General features: G+C 43.2%; 1 protein-coding gene across 2 annotated transcripts in view; it reads right to left on the reverse strand.

Moving 5' to 3' along the window:
• Positions 1–16,646, reverse strand: part of DHODH (dihydroorotate dehydrogenase (quinone)) — a 234,092-nt gene that overhangs the window by 128,665 nt on the left and 88,781 nt on the right. For both annotated transcript variants that reach the window (XM_053699450.1, XM_053699449.1), the window contains 2 exons: positions 13,971–14,170; positions 13,818–13,900 (listed from right to left, as the gene is read on the reverse strand). In XM_053699450.1, coding sequence (XP_053555425.1) covers positions 13,818–13,900; positions 13,971–14,170 — 283 coding nt within the window. The remainder of the gene's footprint in view (positions 1–13,817; positions 13,901–13,970; positions 14,171–16,646) is intronic.

Consider the following 16,646-nt stretch of genomic DNA (forward strand, 5'->3'; position numbering starts at 1 on the left):
GCAAGAGAAAAAGGGATGATAACTCTTGAGCAGAAGGTAGTTTGGTTAGTGGTACAAAGTGAGCCAGTCTGGAAAAGCGGTCCACCACAACCCAGATAACTGTATGGTGGTCAGGAGGAAGATCCACAATGAAGTCCATTGTTATGTGTGTTCATGGTTGTTTGGGAATGGACAATGGTTGGAGGAAGCCAGGAGACAAAGATCGGGGAGTCTTGTTGGCAGCACAAGTTGTGCAGGCTTTGACATAATCCTGAGCATCAGACTTCATAGTAGGCCACCAAACATGTTAGGAAAGACGCTTGAAAGTCCTAGTAAAACCGGGATGTCCTGAGAGTTTGCCATCATGAGCCCAGGCTAGCACAGGGATACATAGGTTCAGGGGTACAAATAGGATATCAGAGGACATGGGGGCTCCAGGAGGTTTACTAGACTGAGCACGTTGCAATCTTTGCAGAAGGGTGGTATTGAGTTGAGCAACCACACAGGAGGGGGGTATGATATGTTAAATAGGAGCTTCTGAGGAATTACTTGAATGAGGGAACTGACGGGAAACAGAATTTATGCTTACCTGATAAATTACTTTCTCCAACGGTGTGTCCGGTCCACGGCGTCATCCTTACTTGTGGGGATATTCTCTTCCCCAACAGGAAATGGCAAAGAGCCCAGCAAAGCTGGTCATATGATCCCTCCTAGGCTCCGCCTACCCCAGTCATTCGACCGACATACAGGAGGAAATATGCATAGGAGAAACCATATGATACCGTGGTGACTGTAGTTAGAGAAAATAATTCATCAGACCTGATTAAAAAAACCAGGGCGGGCCGTGGAACGGACACACCGTTGGAGAAAGTAATTTATCAGGTAAGCATAAATTCTGTTTTCTCCAACATAGGTGTGTCCGGTCCACGGCGTCATCCTTACTTGTGGGAACCAATACCAAAGCTTTAGGACATGGATGAAGGGAGGGAGCAAATCAGGTCACCTAAATGGAAGGCACCACGGCTTGCAAAACCTTTCTCCCAAAAATAGCCTCTGAAGAAGCAAAAGTATCAAATTTGTAAAATTTGGCAAAAGTGTGCAGTGAAGACCAAGTCGCTGCCTTACATATCTGGTCAACAGAAGCCTAGTTCTTGAAGGCCCATGTGGAAGCCACAGCCCTAGTGGAGTGAGCTGTGATTCTTTCAGGAGGCTGCCGTCCGGCAGTCTCATAAGCCAAACGGATAATTCTTTTAAGCCAAAAGGAAAGAGAGGTAGAAGTTGCTTTTTGACCTCTCCTTTTACCAGAATAAACAACAAACAAAGAAGAAGTTTGTCTGAAATCTTTAGTGGCCTCTAAATAGAATTTTAGAGCACGGACTACGTCCAAATTGTGTAACAAACGTTCCTTCTTTGAAACTGGATTCGGGCACAAAGAAGGTACAACTATCTCCTGGTTAATATTCTTGTTGGAAACAACTTTCGGAAGAAAACCAGGCTTAGTACGCAAAACCACCTTATCTGCATGGAACACCAGATAGGGCGGAGAACACTGCAGAGCAGATAACTCAGAAACTCTTCTAGCAGAAGAAATTGCAACCAAAAACAAAACTTTCCAAGATAATAACTTAATATCTATGGAATGTAAGGGTTCAAACGGAACCCCTTGAAGAACTGAAAGAACTAGATTAAGACTCCAGGGAGGAGTCAAGGGTCTGTAAACAGGCTTGATTCTAACCAGAGCCTGAACAAACGCTTGAACGTCTGGCACAGCTGCCAGCCTTTTGTGAAGTAAAACAGATAACGCAGAAATCTGTCCCTTCAGAGAACTTGCAGATAATCCATTCTCCAAACCCTCTTGTAGAAAGGATAAAATCCTAGGAATTTTTATCTTGTTCCATGGGAATCCTTTAGATTCACACCAATAGATATATTTTTTCCATATCTTATGGTAAATTTTTCTAGTTACAGGCTTTCTAGCCTGAATCAGAGTATCTATTACAGAATCTGAAAACCCACGCTTTGATAAAATCAAGCGTTCAATCTCCAAGCAGTCAGTTGGAGAGAAACCAGATTCGGATGTTCGAATGGACCTTGAACAAGAAGGTCCTGTCTCAAAGGTAGCTTCCATGGTGGAGCCGATGACATATTCACCAGGTCTGCATACCAAGTCCTGCGTGGCCACGCAGGAGCTATCAAGATCACCGAAGCCCTCTCCTGGTTGATCCTGGCTACCAGCCTGGGAATGAGAGGAAATGGTGGGAAAACATAAGCTAGGTTGAAGGTCCAAGGTGCTACTAGTGCATCTACTAGAGTCGCCTTGGGATCCCTGGATCTGGACCCGTAAAAAGGAACCTTGAAGTTCTGACGAGACGCCATCAGATCCATGTCTGGAATGCCCCATAATTGAGTTATTTGGGCAAAGATTTCCGGGTGGAGTTCCCACTCCCCCGGATGGAATGTCTGACGACTCAAAAAATCCGCTTCCCAATTTTCCACTCCTGGGATGTGGATTGCAGACAAGTGGCAGGAGTGATCCTCCGCCCATTGAATTATCTTGGTCACTTCCTCCATCGCCAGGGAACTCCTTGTTCCCCCCTGATGGTTGATATATGCAACTGTCGTCATGTTGTCTGATTGAAACCTTATGAATTTGGCCTTTGCTAGATGAGGCCAAGCTTTGAGAGCATTGAATATCGCTCTCAGTTCCAGAATGTTTATCGGGAGAAGAGATTCTTCCCGAGACCATAGACCCTGAGCTTTCAGGGGTTCCCAGACCGCGCCCCAGCCCACCAGACTGGCGTTGGTCGTGACAATGACCCACTCTGGTCTGCGGAAGCTCATTCCCTGTGACAGGTTGTCCAGGATTAGCCACCAACGGAGTGAATCTCTGGTCCTTTGATCTACTTGAATCGTCGGAGACAAGTCTGTATAATCCCCATTCCACTGTCTGAGCATGCACAGTTGTAATGGTCTTAGATGAATTCGTGCAAAAGGAACTATGTCCATTGCTGCAACCATCAATCCTATTACTTCCATGCACTGCGCTATGGAAGGACGAAGAACAGAATGAAGAACTTGACAAGAGCTTAGAAGTTTTGATTTTCTGACCTCTGTCAGAAAAATCCTCATTTCTAAGGAGTCTATTATTGTTCCCAAGAAGGGAACTCTTGTTGACGGGGAAAGAGAACTTTTTTCTATGTTCACTTTCCATCCGTGAGATCTGAGAAAGGCTAGGACGATGTCCGTATGAGCCTTTGCTTTTGACAGAGACGACGCTTGAATCAGGATGTCGTCCAAGTACGGTACTACTGCAATGCCCCTTGGTCTTAGAACCGCTAGAAGGGACCCTAGTACCTTTGTGAAAATTCTCGGAGCAGTGGCTAATCCGAATGGAAGTGCCACAAACTGGTAATGCTTGTCCAGAAAAGCGAACCTTAGGAACTGATGATGTTCCTTGTGGATAGGAATATGGAGGTACGCATCCTTTAAATCCACCGTGGTCATAAATTGACCTTCCTGGATGGTAGGAAGGATCGTTCGAATGGTTTCCATTTTGAACGATGGAACCCTGAGAAAACAGAATTTATGTTTACCTGATAAATTACTTTCTCCAACGGTGTGTCCGGTCCACGGCGTCATCCTTACTTGTGGGATATTCTCTTCCCCAACAGGAAATGGCAAAGAGCCCAGCAAAGCTGGTCACATGATCCCTCCTAGGCTCCGCCTACCCCAGTCATTCGACCGACGTAAAGGAGGAATATTTGCATAGGAGAAACCATATGTTACCGTGGTGACTGTAGTTAAAGAAAATAAATTATCAGACCTGATTAAAAAAACCAGGGCGGGCCGTGGACCGGACACACCGTTGGAGAAAGTAATTTATCAGGTAAACATAAATTCTGTTTTCTCCAACATAGGTGTGTCCGGTCCACGGCGTCATCCTTACTTGTGGGAACCAATACCAAAGCTTTAGGACACGGATGAAGGGAGGGAGCAAATCAGGTCACCTAAATGGAAGGCACCACGGCTTGCAAAACCTTTCTCCCAAAAATAGCCTCAGAAGAAGCAAAAGTATCAAATTTGTAAAATTTAGAAAAAGTGTGCAGTGAAGACCAAGTCGCTGCCTTACATATCTGATCAACAGAAGCCTCGTTCTTGAAGGCCCATGTGGAAGCCACAGCCCTAGTGGAGTGAGCTGTGATTCTTTCAGGAGGCTGCCGTCCGGCAGTCTCATAAGCCAATCGGATAATGCTTTTAATCCAGAAGGAGAGAGAGGTAGAAGTTGCTTTTTGACCTCTCCGTTTACCAGAATAAACAACAAACAAAGCCAAAGTTTGTCTGAAAACCTTAGTAGCTGCTAAGTAAAATTTGAGAGCACGAACTACATCCAAGTTGTGCAACAAACGTTCCTTCTTTGAAACTGGATTAGGACACAAAGAAGGCACAACTATCTCCTGGTTAATGTCTTTGTTAGAAACAACTTTTGGAAGAAAACCAGGTTTAGTACGCAAAACCACCTTATCTGCATGGAACACCAGATAAGGAGAAGAACACTGCAGAGCAGATAATTCTGAAACTCTTCTAGCAGAAGAAATTGCAACCAAAAACAAAACTTTCCAAGATAATAACTTAATATCAACGGAATGTAAGGGTTCAAACGGAACCCCCTGAAGAACTGAAAGAACTAGGTTGAGACTCCAAGGAGGAGTCAAAATTTTGTAAACAGGCTTGATTCTAACCAGAGCCTGAACAAAGGCTAGAACATCTGGCACAGCTGCCAGCTTTTTGTGAAGTAACACAGACAAGGCAGAAATCTGTCCCATCAAGGAACTTGCAGATAATCATTTTTCCAATCCTTCTCGAAGGAAGGATAGACTCTTAGGAATCTTAACCTTGTCCCAAGGGAATCCTGCAGATTCACACCAACAGATATACCAAATTATGTGGTAATTTTCTGGTTACAGGCTTTCAGGCCTGAACAAGAGTATTAATAACAGAATCTGAGAACCCTCGCTTTGATAAGATCAAGCGTTCAATCTCCAAGCAGTCAGCTGGAGTGGGTCGAACGGACCTAGAACAAGAAGGTCTCGTCTCAAAGGTAGCTTCCATGGTGGAGCCGATGACATATTCACCAGATCTGTATACCAAGTCCTGCGTGGCCACGCAGGAGCTATCAAAATCACCGACGCCCTCTCCTGATTGATCCTGGCTACCAGCCTGGGGATGAGAGGAAACGGCGGGAACACATAAGCTAGTTTGAAGGTCCAAGGTGCTACTAGTGCATCCACTAGAGCCGCCTTGGGATCCCTGGATCTGTACCCGTAGTAAGGAACTCTGAAGTTCTGACGAGAGGCCATCAGATCCATGTCTGGAATGCCCCACGGTTGAGTGACTTGGGCAAAGATTTCCGGATGGAGTTCCCACTCCCCCGGATGCAATGTCTGACGACTCAGAAAATCCGCTTCCCAATTTTCCACTCCTGGGATGTGGATAGCAGACAGGTGGCAGGAGTGAGACTCCGCCCATAGAATGATTTTGGTCACTTCTTCCATCGCTAGGGAACTCCTTGTTCCCCCCTGATGGTTGATGTATGAACTTGGCCCTCGCTAGCTGAGGCCAAGCTTTGAGAGCATTGAATATCGCTCTCAGTTCCAGAATATTTATCGGTAGAAGAGATTCTACCCGAGACCAAAGACCCTGAGCTTTCAGGGATCCCCAGACCGCGCCCCAGCCCATCAGACTGGCGTCGGTCGTGACAATGACCCACTCTGGTCTGCGGAAGGTCATCCCTTGTGACAGGTTGTCCAGGGACAGCCACCAACGGAATGAGTCTCTGGTCCTCTGATTTACTTGTATCTTCGGAGACAAGTCTGAATAGTCCCCATTCCACTGACTGAGCAGGAACAGTTGTAATGGTCTTAGATGAATGCGCACAAAAGGAACTATGTCCATTGCCGCTACCATCAAACCTATCACTTCCATGCACTGCGCTATGGAAGGAAGAGGAACGGAATGAAGTATCCGACAAGAGTCTAGAAGTTTTGTTTTTCTGGCTTCTGTCAGAAAAATCCTCATTTCTAAGGAGTCTATTATAGTTCCCAAGAAGGGCACCCTCGTTGACGGAGATAGAGAACTCTTTTCCACGTTCACTTTCCATCCGTGAGATCTGAGAAAGGCCAGGACAATGTCCGTGTGAGCCTTTACTTGAGGAAGGGACGACGCTCGAATCAGAATGTCGTCCAAGTAAGGTACTACAGCAATGCCCCTTGGTCTTAGCACCGCCAGAAGGGACCCTAGTACCTATGAGAAAATCCTAGGAGCAGTGGCTAATCCGAAAGAAAACGCCACGAACTGGAAATGCTTGTCCAGGAATTCAAACCTTAGGAACCGATGATGTTCCTTGTGGATAGGAATATGTAGATACGCATCCTTGAAATCCACCTTGGTCATGAATTGACCTTCCTGGATGGAAGGAAGAAGTGTTCGAATGGTTTCCATCTTGAACGATGGAACCTTGAGAAACTTGTTCAAGATCTTGAGATCTAAGATTGGTCTGAACGTTCCCTCTTTTTTGGGAACTATGAACAGATTGGAGTAGAACCCCATCCCTTGTTCTCCTAATGGAACAGGATGAATCACTCCCATTTTTAGCAGGTCTTCTACCCAATGTAAGAATGCCTGTCTTCTTATGTGGTCTGAAGACAACTGAGACCTGTGGAACCTCCCCCTTGGAGGAAGCCCCTTGAACTCCAGAGAATAACCTTGGGAGACTATTTCTAGCGCCCAAGGGTCCAGAACATCTCTTGCCCCAGCCTGAGCGAAGAGAGAGAGTCTGCCCCCCACCAGATCCGGTCCCGGATCGGGGGCCCGCATTTCATGCTGTCTTGGTAGCAGTGGCAGGTTTCCTGGCCTGCTTTCCTTTGTTCCAGCCTTGCATAGGTCTCCAGGCTGGATTGGCTTGAGAAGTATTACCTTCCTGCTTAGAGGACGTAGCCCTTGGGGCTGATCCGTTTCTGCGAAAGGGACGAAACTTAGGTTTATTTTTGGTCTTGAACAGACCTATCCTGAGGAAGGGCGTGGCCCTTGCCCCCAGTGATATCAGAGATAATCTCTTTCAAGTCAGGGCCAAAGAGTGTTTTCCCCTTGAAAGGAATGTCAAGCAATTTGTTCTTGGAAGACGCATCCGCTGCCCAAGATTTTAACCAAAGCGCTCTGCGCCACAATAGCAAACCCAGAATTTTTTCGCCGCTAACCTAGCCAATTGCCAGGTGGCGTCTAGGGTGAAAGAATTAGCCAATTTAAGAGCACGAATTCTGTCCATAATCTCCTCATAAGAAGAAGAATTACTAATAATCGCCTTTCCTAGCTCAAACTAGAAACACGCGGCTGCAGTGACAGGGACAATGCATGCAATTGGTTGTAGAAGGGAACCTTGCTGAACAAACATCTTTAGCAGACCTTCTAATTTTTTATCCATAGGATCTTGGAAAGCACAACTATCTTCTATGGGTATAGTGGCGCGCTTGTGTAGAGTAGAAACCGCCCCCTCGACCTTGGGGACTGTCTGCCATCAGTCCTTTCTGGTGTCGACTATAGGAAAACAATTTTATAAATATGGGGGGAGGTACTAAAGGTATACCGGGCCTGTCCCATTCTGTACTAACAATGTACGCCACCCGCTTGGATATAGGAAAAGCTTCGGGGGGCCCCGGGGCCTCTAAGAACTTTTCCATTTTACATAGTGGTTCTGGAATGACCAGATAATCACAATCATCCAAATTGGATAACACCTCCTTAAGCAGAGCGCGGAGATGTTCCAACTTAAATTTAAAAGTAATCACATCAGGTTCAGCTTGTTGAGAAATGTTTCCTGAATCTGAAATTTCTCCCTCAGACAAAACCTCCCTGGCCCCCTCAGACTGGTGTAGGGGCCCTTCGGAAACCATATCATCAGCGTTCTCATGCTCTACAGAATTTTCTAAAACAGAGCAGTCGCGCTTTCACTGATAAGTGGGCATATTGGCTAAAATGTTTTTGATAGAATTATCCATTACAGCCGTTAAATGTTGCATAGTAAGGAGTATTGGCGCACTAGATGTACTAGGGGCCTCCTGTATGGGCAAGACTGGTGTAGACGAAGGAGGGGATGATGCAGTACCATGCTTACTCCCCTCACTTGAGGAATCATCTTGGGCATCATTTTTACTAAATTTTTTTATGACATAAAATACATATAGTTAAATGAGAAGGAACCTTGGTTTCCCCACAGTCAGAACACAATCTATCTGGTAGTTCAGACATGTTAAACAGGCATAAACTTGATAACAAAGCACAAAAAACGTTTTAAAATAAAACCGTTACTGTCACTTTAAATTTTAAACTAAACACACTTTATTACTGCAATTGCGAAAAAGTATGAAGGAATTGTTCAAAATTCACCAAAATTTCACCACAGTGTCTTAAAGCCTTAAAAGTATTGCACACCAAATTTGGAAGCTTTAACCCTTAAAATAACGGAACCGGAGCCGTTTTTATATTTAACCCCTTTACAGTCCCTGGAATCTGCTTTAGAAAGACCTTTCTATGTATCAGAGCTCCACACACATGCAGCTGCATGCCATGCTGTCCTCAAAAACAAGTGCGCCATACCGGCGCGAAAATGAGACTCTGCCTATGCTTTGGGAAAGCCCCTAAAGAATAAGGTGTCTAAAACAGTGCCTGCCGATATTATTATATCAAAATACCCAGATAAAATGATTCCTCAAGGCTAAATATGTGTTAATAATCAATCGATTTAGCCCAGAAAAAGTCTACAGTTTAAATAAGCCCTTGTGAAGCCCTTATTTACAATCGTAATAAACATGGCTTACCGGATCCCATAGGGAAAATGACAGCTTCCAGCATTACATCGTCTTGTTAGAATGTGTCATACCTCAAGCAGCAAGGGACTGCAAACTGTTCCCCCAACTGAAGTTAATTGCTCTCAACAGTCCTGTGTGGAACAGCCATGGATTTTAGTTACGGTTGCTAAAATCATTTTCCTCATACAAACAGAATTCTTCATCTCTTTTCTGTTTCTGAGTAAATAGTACGTACCAGCACTATTTGAAAATAACAAACTCTTGATTGAATAATGAAAAACTACAGTTAAACACTAAAAAACTCTAAGCCATCTCCGTGGAGATGTTGCCTGTACAACGGCAAAGAGAATGACTGGGGTAGGCGGAGCCTAGGAGGGATCATGTGACCAGCTTTGCTGGGCTCTTTGCCATTTCCTGTTGGGGAAGAGAATATCCCACAAGTAAGGATGACGCCGTGGACCGGACACACCTATGTTGGAGAAATTTGTTTAGGATCTTGAGATCTAGAATTGGTCTGAATGTTCCCTCTTTTTTGGGAACTATGAACAGGTTGGAGTAAAACCCCATCCCTTGTTCTCTTATTGGAACTGGATGAATTACTCCCATCTTTAACAGGTCTTCTACACAATGTAAGAATGCCTGTCTTTTTATTTGGTTTGAAGATAATTGAGACCTGTGGAACCTTCCCCTTGGGGGTAGTTCCTTGAATTCCAGGAGATAACCTTGAGAAACTATTTCTAGTGCCCAAGGATCCTGAACATCTCTTGCCCAGGCCTGAGCAAAGAGAGAAAGTCTGCCCCCCACCAGATCTGGTCCCGGATCGGGGGCCATCCCTTCATGCTGTTTTGGTAGCAGTGGCAGGCTTCTTGGCCTGCTTACCCTTGTTCCAGCCTTGCATCGGTCTCCAGGCTGGTTTGGGTTGAGAAGTATTACCCTCTTGCTTAGAGGATGTAGAAGTAGAGGCTGGTCCGTTTCTGCGAAAGGGATGAAAATTAGGCTTATTTCTAGCCTTAAAAGACCTATCCTGAGGAAGGGCGTGGCCCTTTCCTCCGGTGATGTCTGAAATAATCTCTTTCAAATCAGGACCAAACAGTGTTTTGCCCTTGAAAGGGATGTTAATCAATTTTGTCTTGGAAGACACATCCGCTGACCAAGACTTTAGCCAGAGCGCTCTGCGCGCCACGATAGCAAATCCTGAATTTTTCGCCGCTAATCTCGCTAATTGCAAAGCGGCATCTAGAATAAAAGAGTTAGCCAATTTAAGTGCATGAACTCTGTCCATAACCTCCTCATACGAAGATTCTTTATTGAGCGACTTTTCTAGTTCTTCGAACCAGAAACACGCTGCCGTAGTGACAGGAACAATGCATGAAATTGGTTGAAGAAGGTAACCTTGCTGAACAAACATCTTTTTAAGCAAACCCTCTAATTTTTTATCCATAGGATCTTTAAAAGCACAACTATCTTCTATGGGAATAGTAGTGCGTTTGTTTAGAGTAGAGACCGCCCCCTCGACCTTAGGGACTGTCTGCCATAAGTCCTTTCTGGGGTCGACTATAGGAAATAATTTCTTAAATATAGGGGGAGGAACAAAAGGTATGCCGGGCCTTTCCCATTCCTTGTTTACTATGTCCGCCACCCGCTTGGGTATAGGAAAAACATCGGGGGGCACCGGAACCTCTAGGAACTTGTCCATCTTACATAATTTCTCTGGTATGACCAAATTGTCACAATCATCCAGAGTAGATAATACCTCCTTAAGCAGTGCGCGGAGATGTTCTAATTTAAATTTAAATGTTACAACATCAGGTTCAGCTTGTTGAGAAATTTTTCCTGAATCTGAAATTTCTCCCTCAGACAAAACCTCCCTCCTGGCCCCTTCAGATTGGTGTGAGGGTATGTCAGAAACGTTATCAGCGTCCTCTTGCTCTTCAGTGTTTAAAACAGAGCAATCGCGCTTTCTTTGATAAGTAGGCATTTTAGATAAAATATTTGCAATAGAATTATCCATAACAGCCGTTAATTGTTGCATAGTAATAAGTATTGGCGCACTAGATGTACTAGGGGCCTCTTGTGTGGGCAAAACTGGTGTAGACACAGAAGGGGGTGATGCAGTACCATGCTTACTCCCCTCATCTGAAGAATCATCTTGGGCACTATTATTATCTGTGGCATCATTGTCCCTACTTTGTTTGGACACCATGTCACAATTATCACATATATTTAAATGGGGAGACACATTGGCTTTCATACATATAGAACATCGTTTATCTGATGGTTCAGACATGTTAAACAGGCTTAAACTTGGCAACAAAGCACAAAAAAACTTTTAAAATAAAACCGTTACTGTCACTTTAAATTTTAAACAGAACACACTTTATTACTGAATATGCGAAAAAGTATGAAGCAATTGTTCAAAATTCACCAAAATTTCACCACAGTGTCTTAAAGCCTTAAAAGTATTGCACACCAAATTTGAAAGCTTTAACCCTTAAAATAACGGAACCGGAGCCGTTTTTACATTTAACCCCTATACAGTCCCAGGAATCTGCTTTGCTGAGACCCAACCAAGCCCAGAGGGGAATACGATACCAAATGACGCCTTCTATAAGCTTTTTCAGTGGATCTTAGCTCCTCACACATGCATCTGCATGCCTTGCCTTCCAAAAACAACTGCGCATTAGTAGCGCGAAAATGAGGCTCTGCCTATGACTAGAGAAGGCCCCCATCTGAAAAAGGTGTCCATACAGTGCCTGCCGTTTTTTAACAACAATCCCCAAGATTATAATAACTATAAAGAGCTATAATCTGTCAAATATGCTTAGCAAAGTAATCGTTTTAGCCCAGAAAAATGTCTACCAGTTTTTTAAGCCCTTATAAAGCCTTTATTCTTTTACTTAATCTAAGAAAATGGCTTACCGGTCCCCATAGGGAAAATGACAGCCTTCCAGCATTACCAAGTCGTGTTAGAAATGTGGCCAGTCATACCTCAGGCAGAAAAGTCTGCCAACTGCTTCCCCCAACTGAAGTTACTTCATCTCAACAGTCCTGTGTGGAAACAGCAATCGATTTTAGTAACGTTTGCTAAAATCATCTTCCTCTTACAAACAGAAATCTTCTTCTCTTTTCTGTTTCAGAGTAAATAGTACATACCAGCACTATTTTAAAATAACAAACACTTGATTGAAGAATAAAAACTACATTTAAACACCAAAAAACTCTTAGCCATCTCCGTGGAGATGTTGCCTGTGCAACGGCAAAGAGAATGACTGGGGTAGGCGGAGCCTAGGAGGGATCATATGACCAGCTTTGCTGGGCTCTTTGCCATTTCCTGTTGGGGAAGAGAATATCCCCACAAGTAAGGATGACGCCGTGGACCGGACACACCTATGTTGGAGAAAAGGGCATCCACCTGCTTGTTCTTAGTCCCAGGAAGATAAGAGACCACAAAGTTAAAACGAGAAAAGAACAAGGCCCACCTGACCTGTCGAGGATTGAGTCGATGAGCGGTCACTAGGTACGTCAGATTCTTGTGGTCGGTGAGAATCTGAATAGGATTGGCGGTGCCCTCAAATCAATGACGCCATTCAGTCAAGGCCATCTTAATGGCTAAGAGTTCACGATTACCCACATCATAGTTCCTCTCAGCAGGAGTAAAGCATTTAGAGAAAAAGGCTACAGGGTGTGACTTGGAAGTCAAAGGGTCCCTTTGGGTGAGAACTGCTCCAGCCCCTATCTCGGAGGCATCAACCTCTAAAGTGAACTGTAGGTCAGCATCAGGATGGCGGAGCACATGAGCTGAACACAAAGCCTTTTTTAGGCATTTACGGCCTCAGGAGGCCAATGTTTACAGTCTTTGTTCCGTTTTGTCAATTCAGTGAGAGGAGCGACAGTGAACAGTGATCAGTCCAGCAGTTTAAGGGTTAAGGCAGGTAGAGTAGTCGGCAAACAGGCAGGTTCAGCAACATTGATCAGTCCAGCATTTTAAGGGTTAAGGCAGGTAGAGTAGTCAGCAAACAGGCAGGTTTAGCAACAATGATCAGTCCAGCAGTTTAAGGGTTAAGGCAGGTAGAGTAGTCAGTAAACAGGCAGGTTCAGCAACAATGGTATTTAGGTACATAGAACAATCTGTCACACACAGGAGCACACAGAGTAACACCTATACTTGATCAGTGACAGATCGTTAGTGCAGGATTTAAATAGGCGCAGTGACCTCCTACCGGCATCAGGAGCGTGCGGCGACGACGTCAGCGCCGCACGCATCCTGAGCCGACACTGCCCCTGGCAACGAACAGGAAGGAGACCCTGAGCCGACACTGCCCCTGGCAACGAGCAGGACGGAGACGCCCCGCCCCTAACAATGGCTAGAGTGGTGCGGCGTGACAGGTATTAATGTAAGTTCAGTAAGAGCTTCTTTATTGTAAATCAAGTAAGAACTATATAGGTTGAACTTAACTGATTTTGGTTTTCTTTCATCCTCATCTACTATTTAAATGTGTGGTGCTGAAGGGTGAGCAGAGTTATATGCAAGGAATAAGGGATGAGGGATGAGAGGGCTGTATCCAAGGGGGGGGCGATTGGTTTGTGAGGGAAAGAAAGTTAAAAGGATAAGCAGAACTCTGTGTAAAGCAGAAGTGGTTATAGGATAAAGGAGAGGCTTTGTGTGGCAGGTGGTGAGGAGAGTGCTGAGTGTGAGGAAAAGCTAAATAAGAGGGTGTGAACAGACTGTTAGAGAGTGAGAAGGATTGTGGATATCAGGGAGGTGAGAAGAGAGGTTGAGGGGGAGAGGAGCAAGGGCTAAGAGGATGAGCAGAAGCTGGTGTGATTAGTTTTATATGGATAAAATATTTATTACACAACACAGAGGGTATTATTCCTAGTCTATCCAAAGTGGATTTAATAAAAGGTGTTACTGGTAGTACTAGAGAAATAATAGCTGGACAACAGGTATAATATTAGTTTCTGGAATCATCTCACCAGCTGTAAGTCTTTTCTGTTTTTCCACTCTCTCCAGCAGTCGTTGACGCACAACTTCAACACCATGGCTGTTAAATCCATATCTGAAAAAGACAGGATCAGTATTACACACGCACTTTAGTGTCATATAATATACACTCACATTCATTTTACCTGTTTATGATTGCCCTGTCTTGATGAAGACGGAACACGCGGGGTGTGGGGTTCCCTTTCTGGGGTTTTGGGGTAACACTTCCAATTTCCACAAATCCAAAGCCCAATTTAAAAAGTCCATCAACAGCCTCTGCATGTTTATCAAAGCCAGCAGCTAAACCAACAGGGTTCCGGAAGCTGTTGCCAAGAATGTTCACTTTCTGTAGGAGAGGAGGAAAAAACACAGAGAGATAACCTGAATCCTCAACATCAAGAACACCTTTAAGCAGCCAATGAACATAGCAACTTAGTAGATGAGGCTGAAAAGTCAAAACTATAAAAATTCCACATGAGCCTTCATCAATGGGAATTGTCTGATGAAACTTGCTATCTTCATTTTATTCTAGGACATTTATGTCATTTCAGATAGTGGTCGACAAAGAAAAACAAAAAAGGGAAGTACAAAAAAGTGGACCATGTTTCAGGAGTTTATAGACTTTCAGAAAATAGTGAGAGTCTGTAAGGAAAATGGCTAAAGTATTGCTCATGTAACACTTGCTTTGCTTATAAGACTGTGCCTTAAACAAAGTTAAGCTAAATTGTAGAAATAACTGAAAACTAAATTTATGCTTACCAGATAACTTCCTTTCTTTCCTGGCAGGGAGAGTCCACGACTTCATTCCTTACTGTTGGGAAATACAACACCTGGCCACCAGGAGGAGGCAAAGACACCCCCAGCCAAAGGCTTAAATATCCCTCCCACTTCCTGGAACCGACATCAGGCAGCAGGTTTCCAGTAGTAGATTCTGATACAGGGTCAGCTTGAGACATCTTGCAATATGTAATAGAAAAAATAACATATAAAGCAAAATTATCTATTTCCCTATATGGCAGTTTCAGGAATGGGAAAAAATTCAAACAAAATAAGCCTCTGGAAACCAGAAGCAAAATGAAATAAGGACTTAAATAATGTCAAAAATCTGGCGTCAAGTATGACGCACAACTGACAAAATATTTTTTGGCGCCAAGAACGTCTGCAACAAACACGAGCATCATAGATGACGCAACTACGTGAAAACTCTCAGCGACAACTAATACGCCGGAAATGACTAAATCAACAAACGTAATTCTCACGCCAAAAAAGTCTTGGGCCAAAAATGACGCAATAAATTGTAGCATTTTGCGCTCCCGCGAGCCTAACAGCCCGCAATTTAGAAAAGAAAGTCAATTTGAAAAAATTTCAGGTAAGAATTTATATTATATATATATATATATATATATATATATATATATATATATATATATATATTTATAAATGCATTTCCCAAAAAATGAAACTGACAGTCTGTAAGAAGGAAATATACTGATTAACCAGAATCATGGTAAATATAATTACAAAACATTATATTTAGGAACTTTACATATAAAGTGCCAAACCATAGCTGAGAGTGTCTTAAATAAAAGAAAACATACTTAACAAAAGACACTCATCTACATAAAGTAGATAGCCAAACCAGTACTGAAACGAGAATCAGCAGAGGTAATGGTATATAAGAGTATATCGTCGATCTGAAAAGGGAGGTAGGAAATGAATCTCTACGACCGATAACAGAGAACCTATGAAATAGATCCCTGTTAGGATGACCATTGTATTCAATAGGTAATACTCCCTTCACATCCCTCTGTCATTCACTGCACTCTGAGAGGAACCGGGCTTCAGCACGCTGAGAAGCGCATGTCAAAGAAATCTAGCACAAACTTACTTCACCACCTCCATAGGAGGCAAAGTTTGTAAAAACTGAATTGTAGGTGTGGTGGGGGGTGTATTTATAGGCATTTTGAGGTTTGGGAAACTTTGCCCCTCCTGGTAGGAATGTATATCCCATACGTCACTAGCTCATGGACTCTTGCCAATTACATGAAAGAAAATCTAGATTTTAAAATTATTTCACAAGATCTAGACAGCGTACGTTTTATTATTATACACTTTAAGGTTGCTAAAATCCGATATGTTTTATATAATATCTATGGACCCAATCAATTTGAAGTAAATTTTTGGGACAAACTATGTTAAACTACTTCCATTTGTTAAGTGTAACTTAATATTGGTGGGAGACTTTAACATGACCCCACATCCTAAATTGGATAAGTTGGAAGTTAAAACCTCTAGACGTTATAACAAGGAAGCCAAGTTTCTGGATAATTTGTAAGTCTTAAACTCAAAGATATATGGGGTATCCATAACCCAGATAGTAAGACATACACCTGTGAAAATACAATATATATATCTCTCAGATCATGCATGCATCTCCCTGCAAATTAAGTATCCAAAATATTCTTTGAATGGCACCAATAACTCTTTCTTCCCTAAATATTTATTGCATAATATCAGATTTCAACATGAATTAAGAAGGTTATGGAGAGAATTTTACGCCAACAATAGTACATATTTAAATAAAATTGAAATATTCTGGGAAGCATCCAAAGCTTTTTTTAGGGGAGAGATCAAGGCTCTTATGATTAAATGGAAAGAAATTGCTAAAGCCAGGGAAAATCAATTAACTAACACAGTGAGGAATTTGTATAGGAAATATATAGACAATCCGAATACCAGGTTATGGCATAAGTATCAAGAGGCTAAAAAAGAAAGAGACACACCTAGATTACGAGTTTTGCGTTAGAAGCTATGCAGTGCTA

The sequence above is a fragment of the Bombina bombina genome, chromosome 1 (genome assembly GCF_027579735.1).
Source record: "Bombina bombina isolate aBomBom1 chromosome 1, aBomBom1.pri, whole genome shotgun sequence".
Lineage (NCBI taxonomy): Eukaryota > Metazoa > Chordata > Amphibia > Anura > Bombinatoridae > Bombina > Bombina bombina.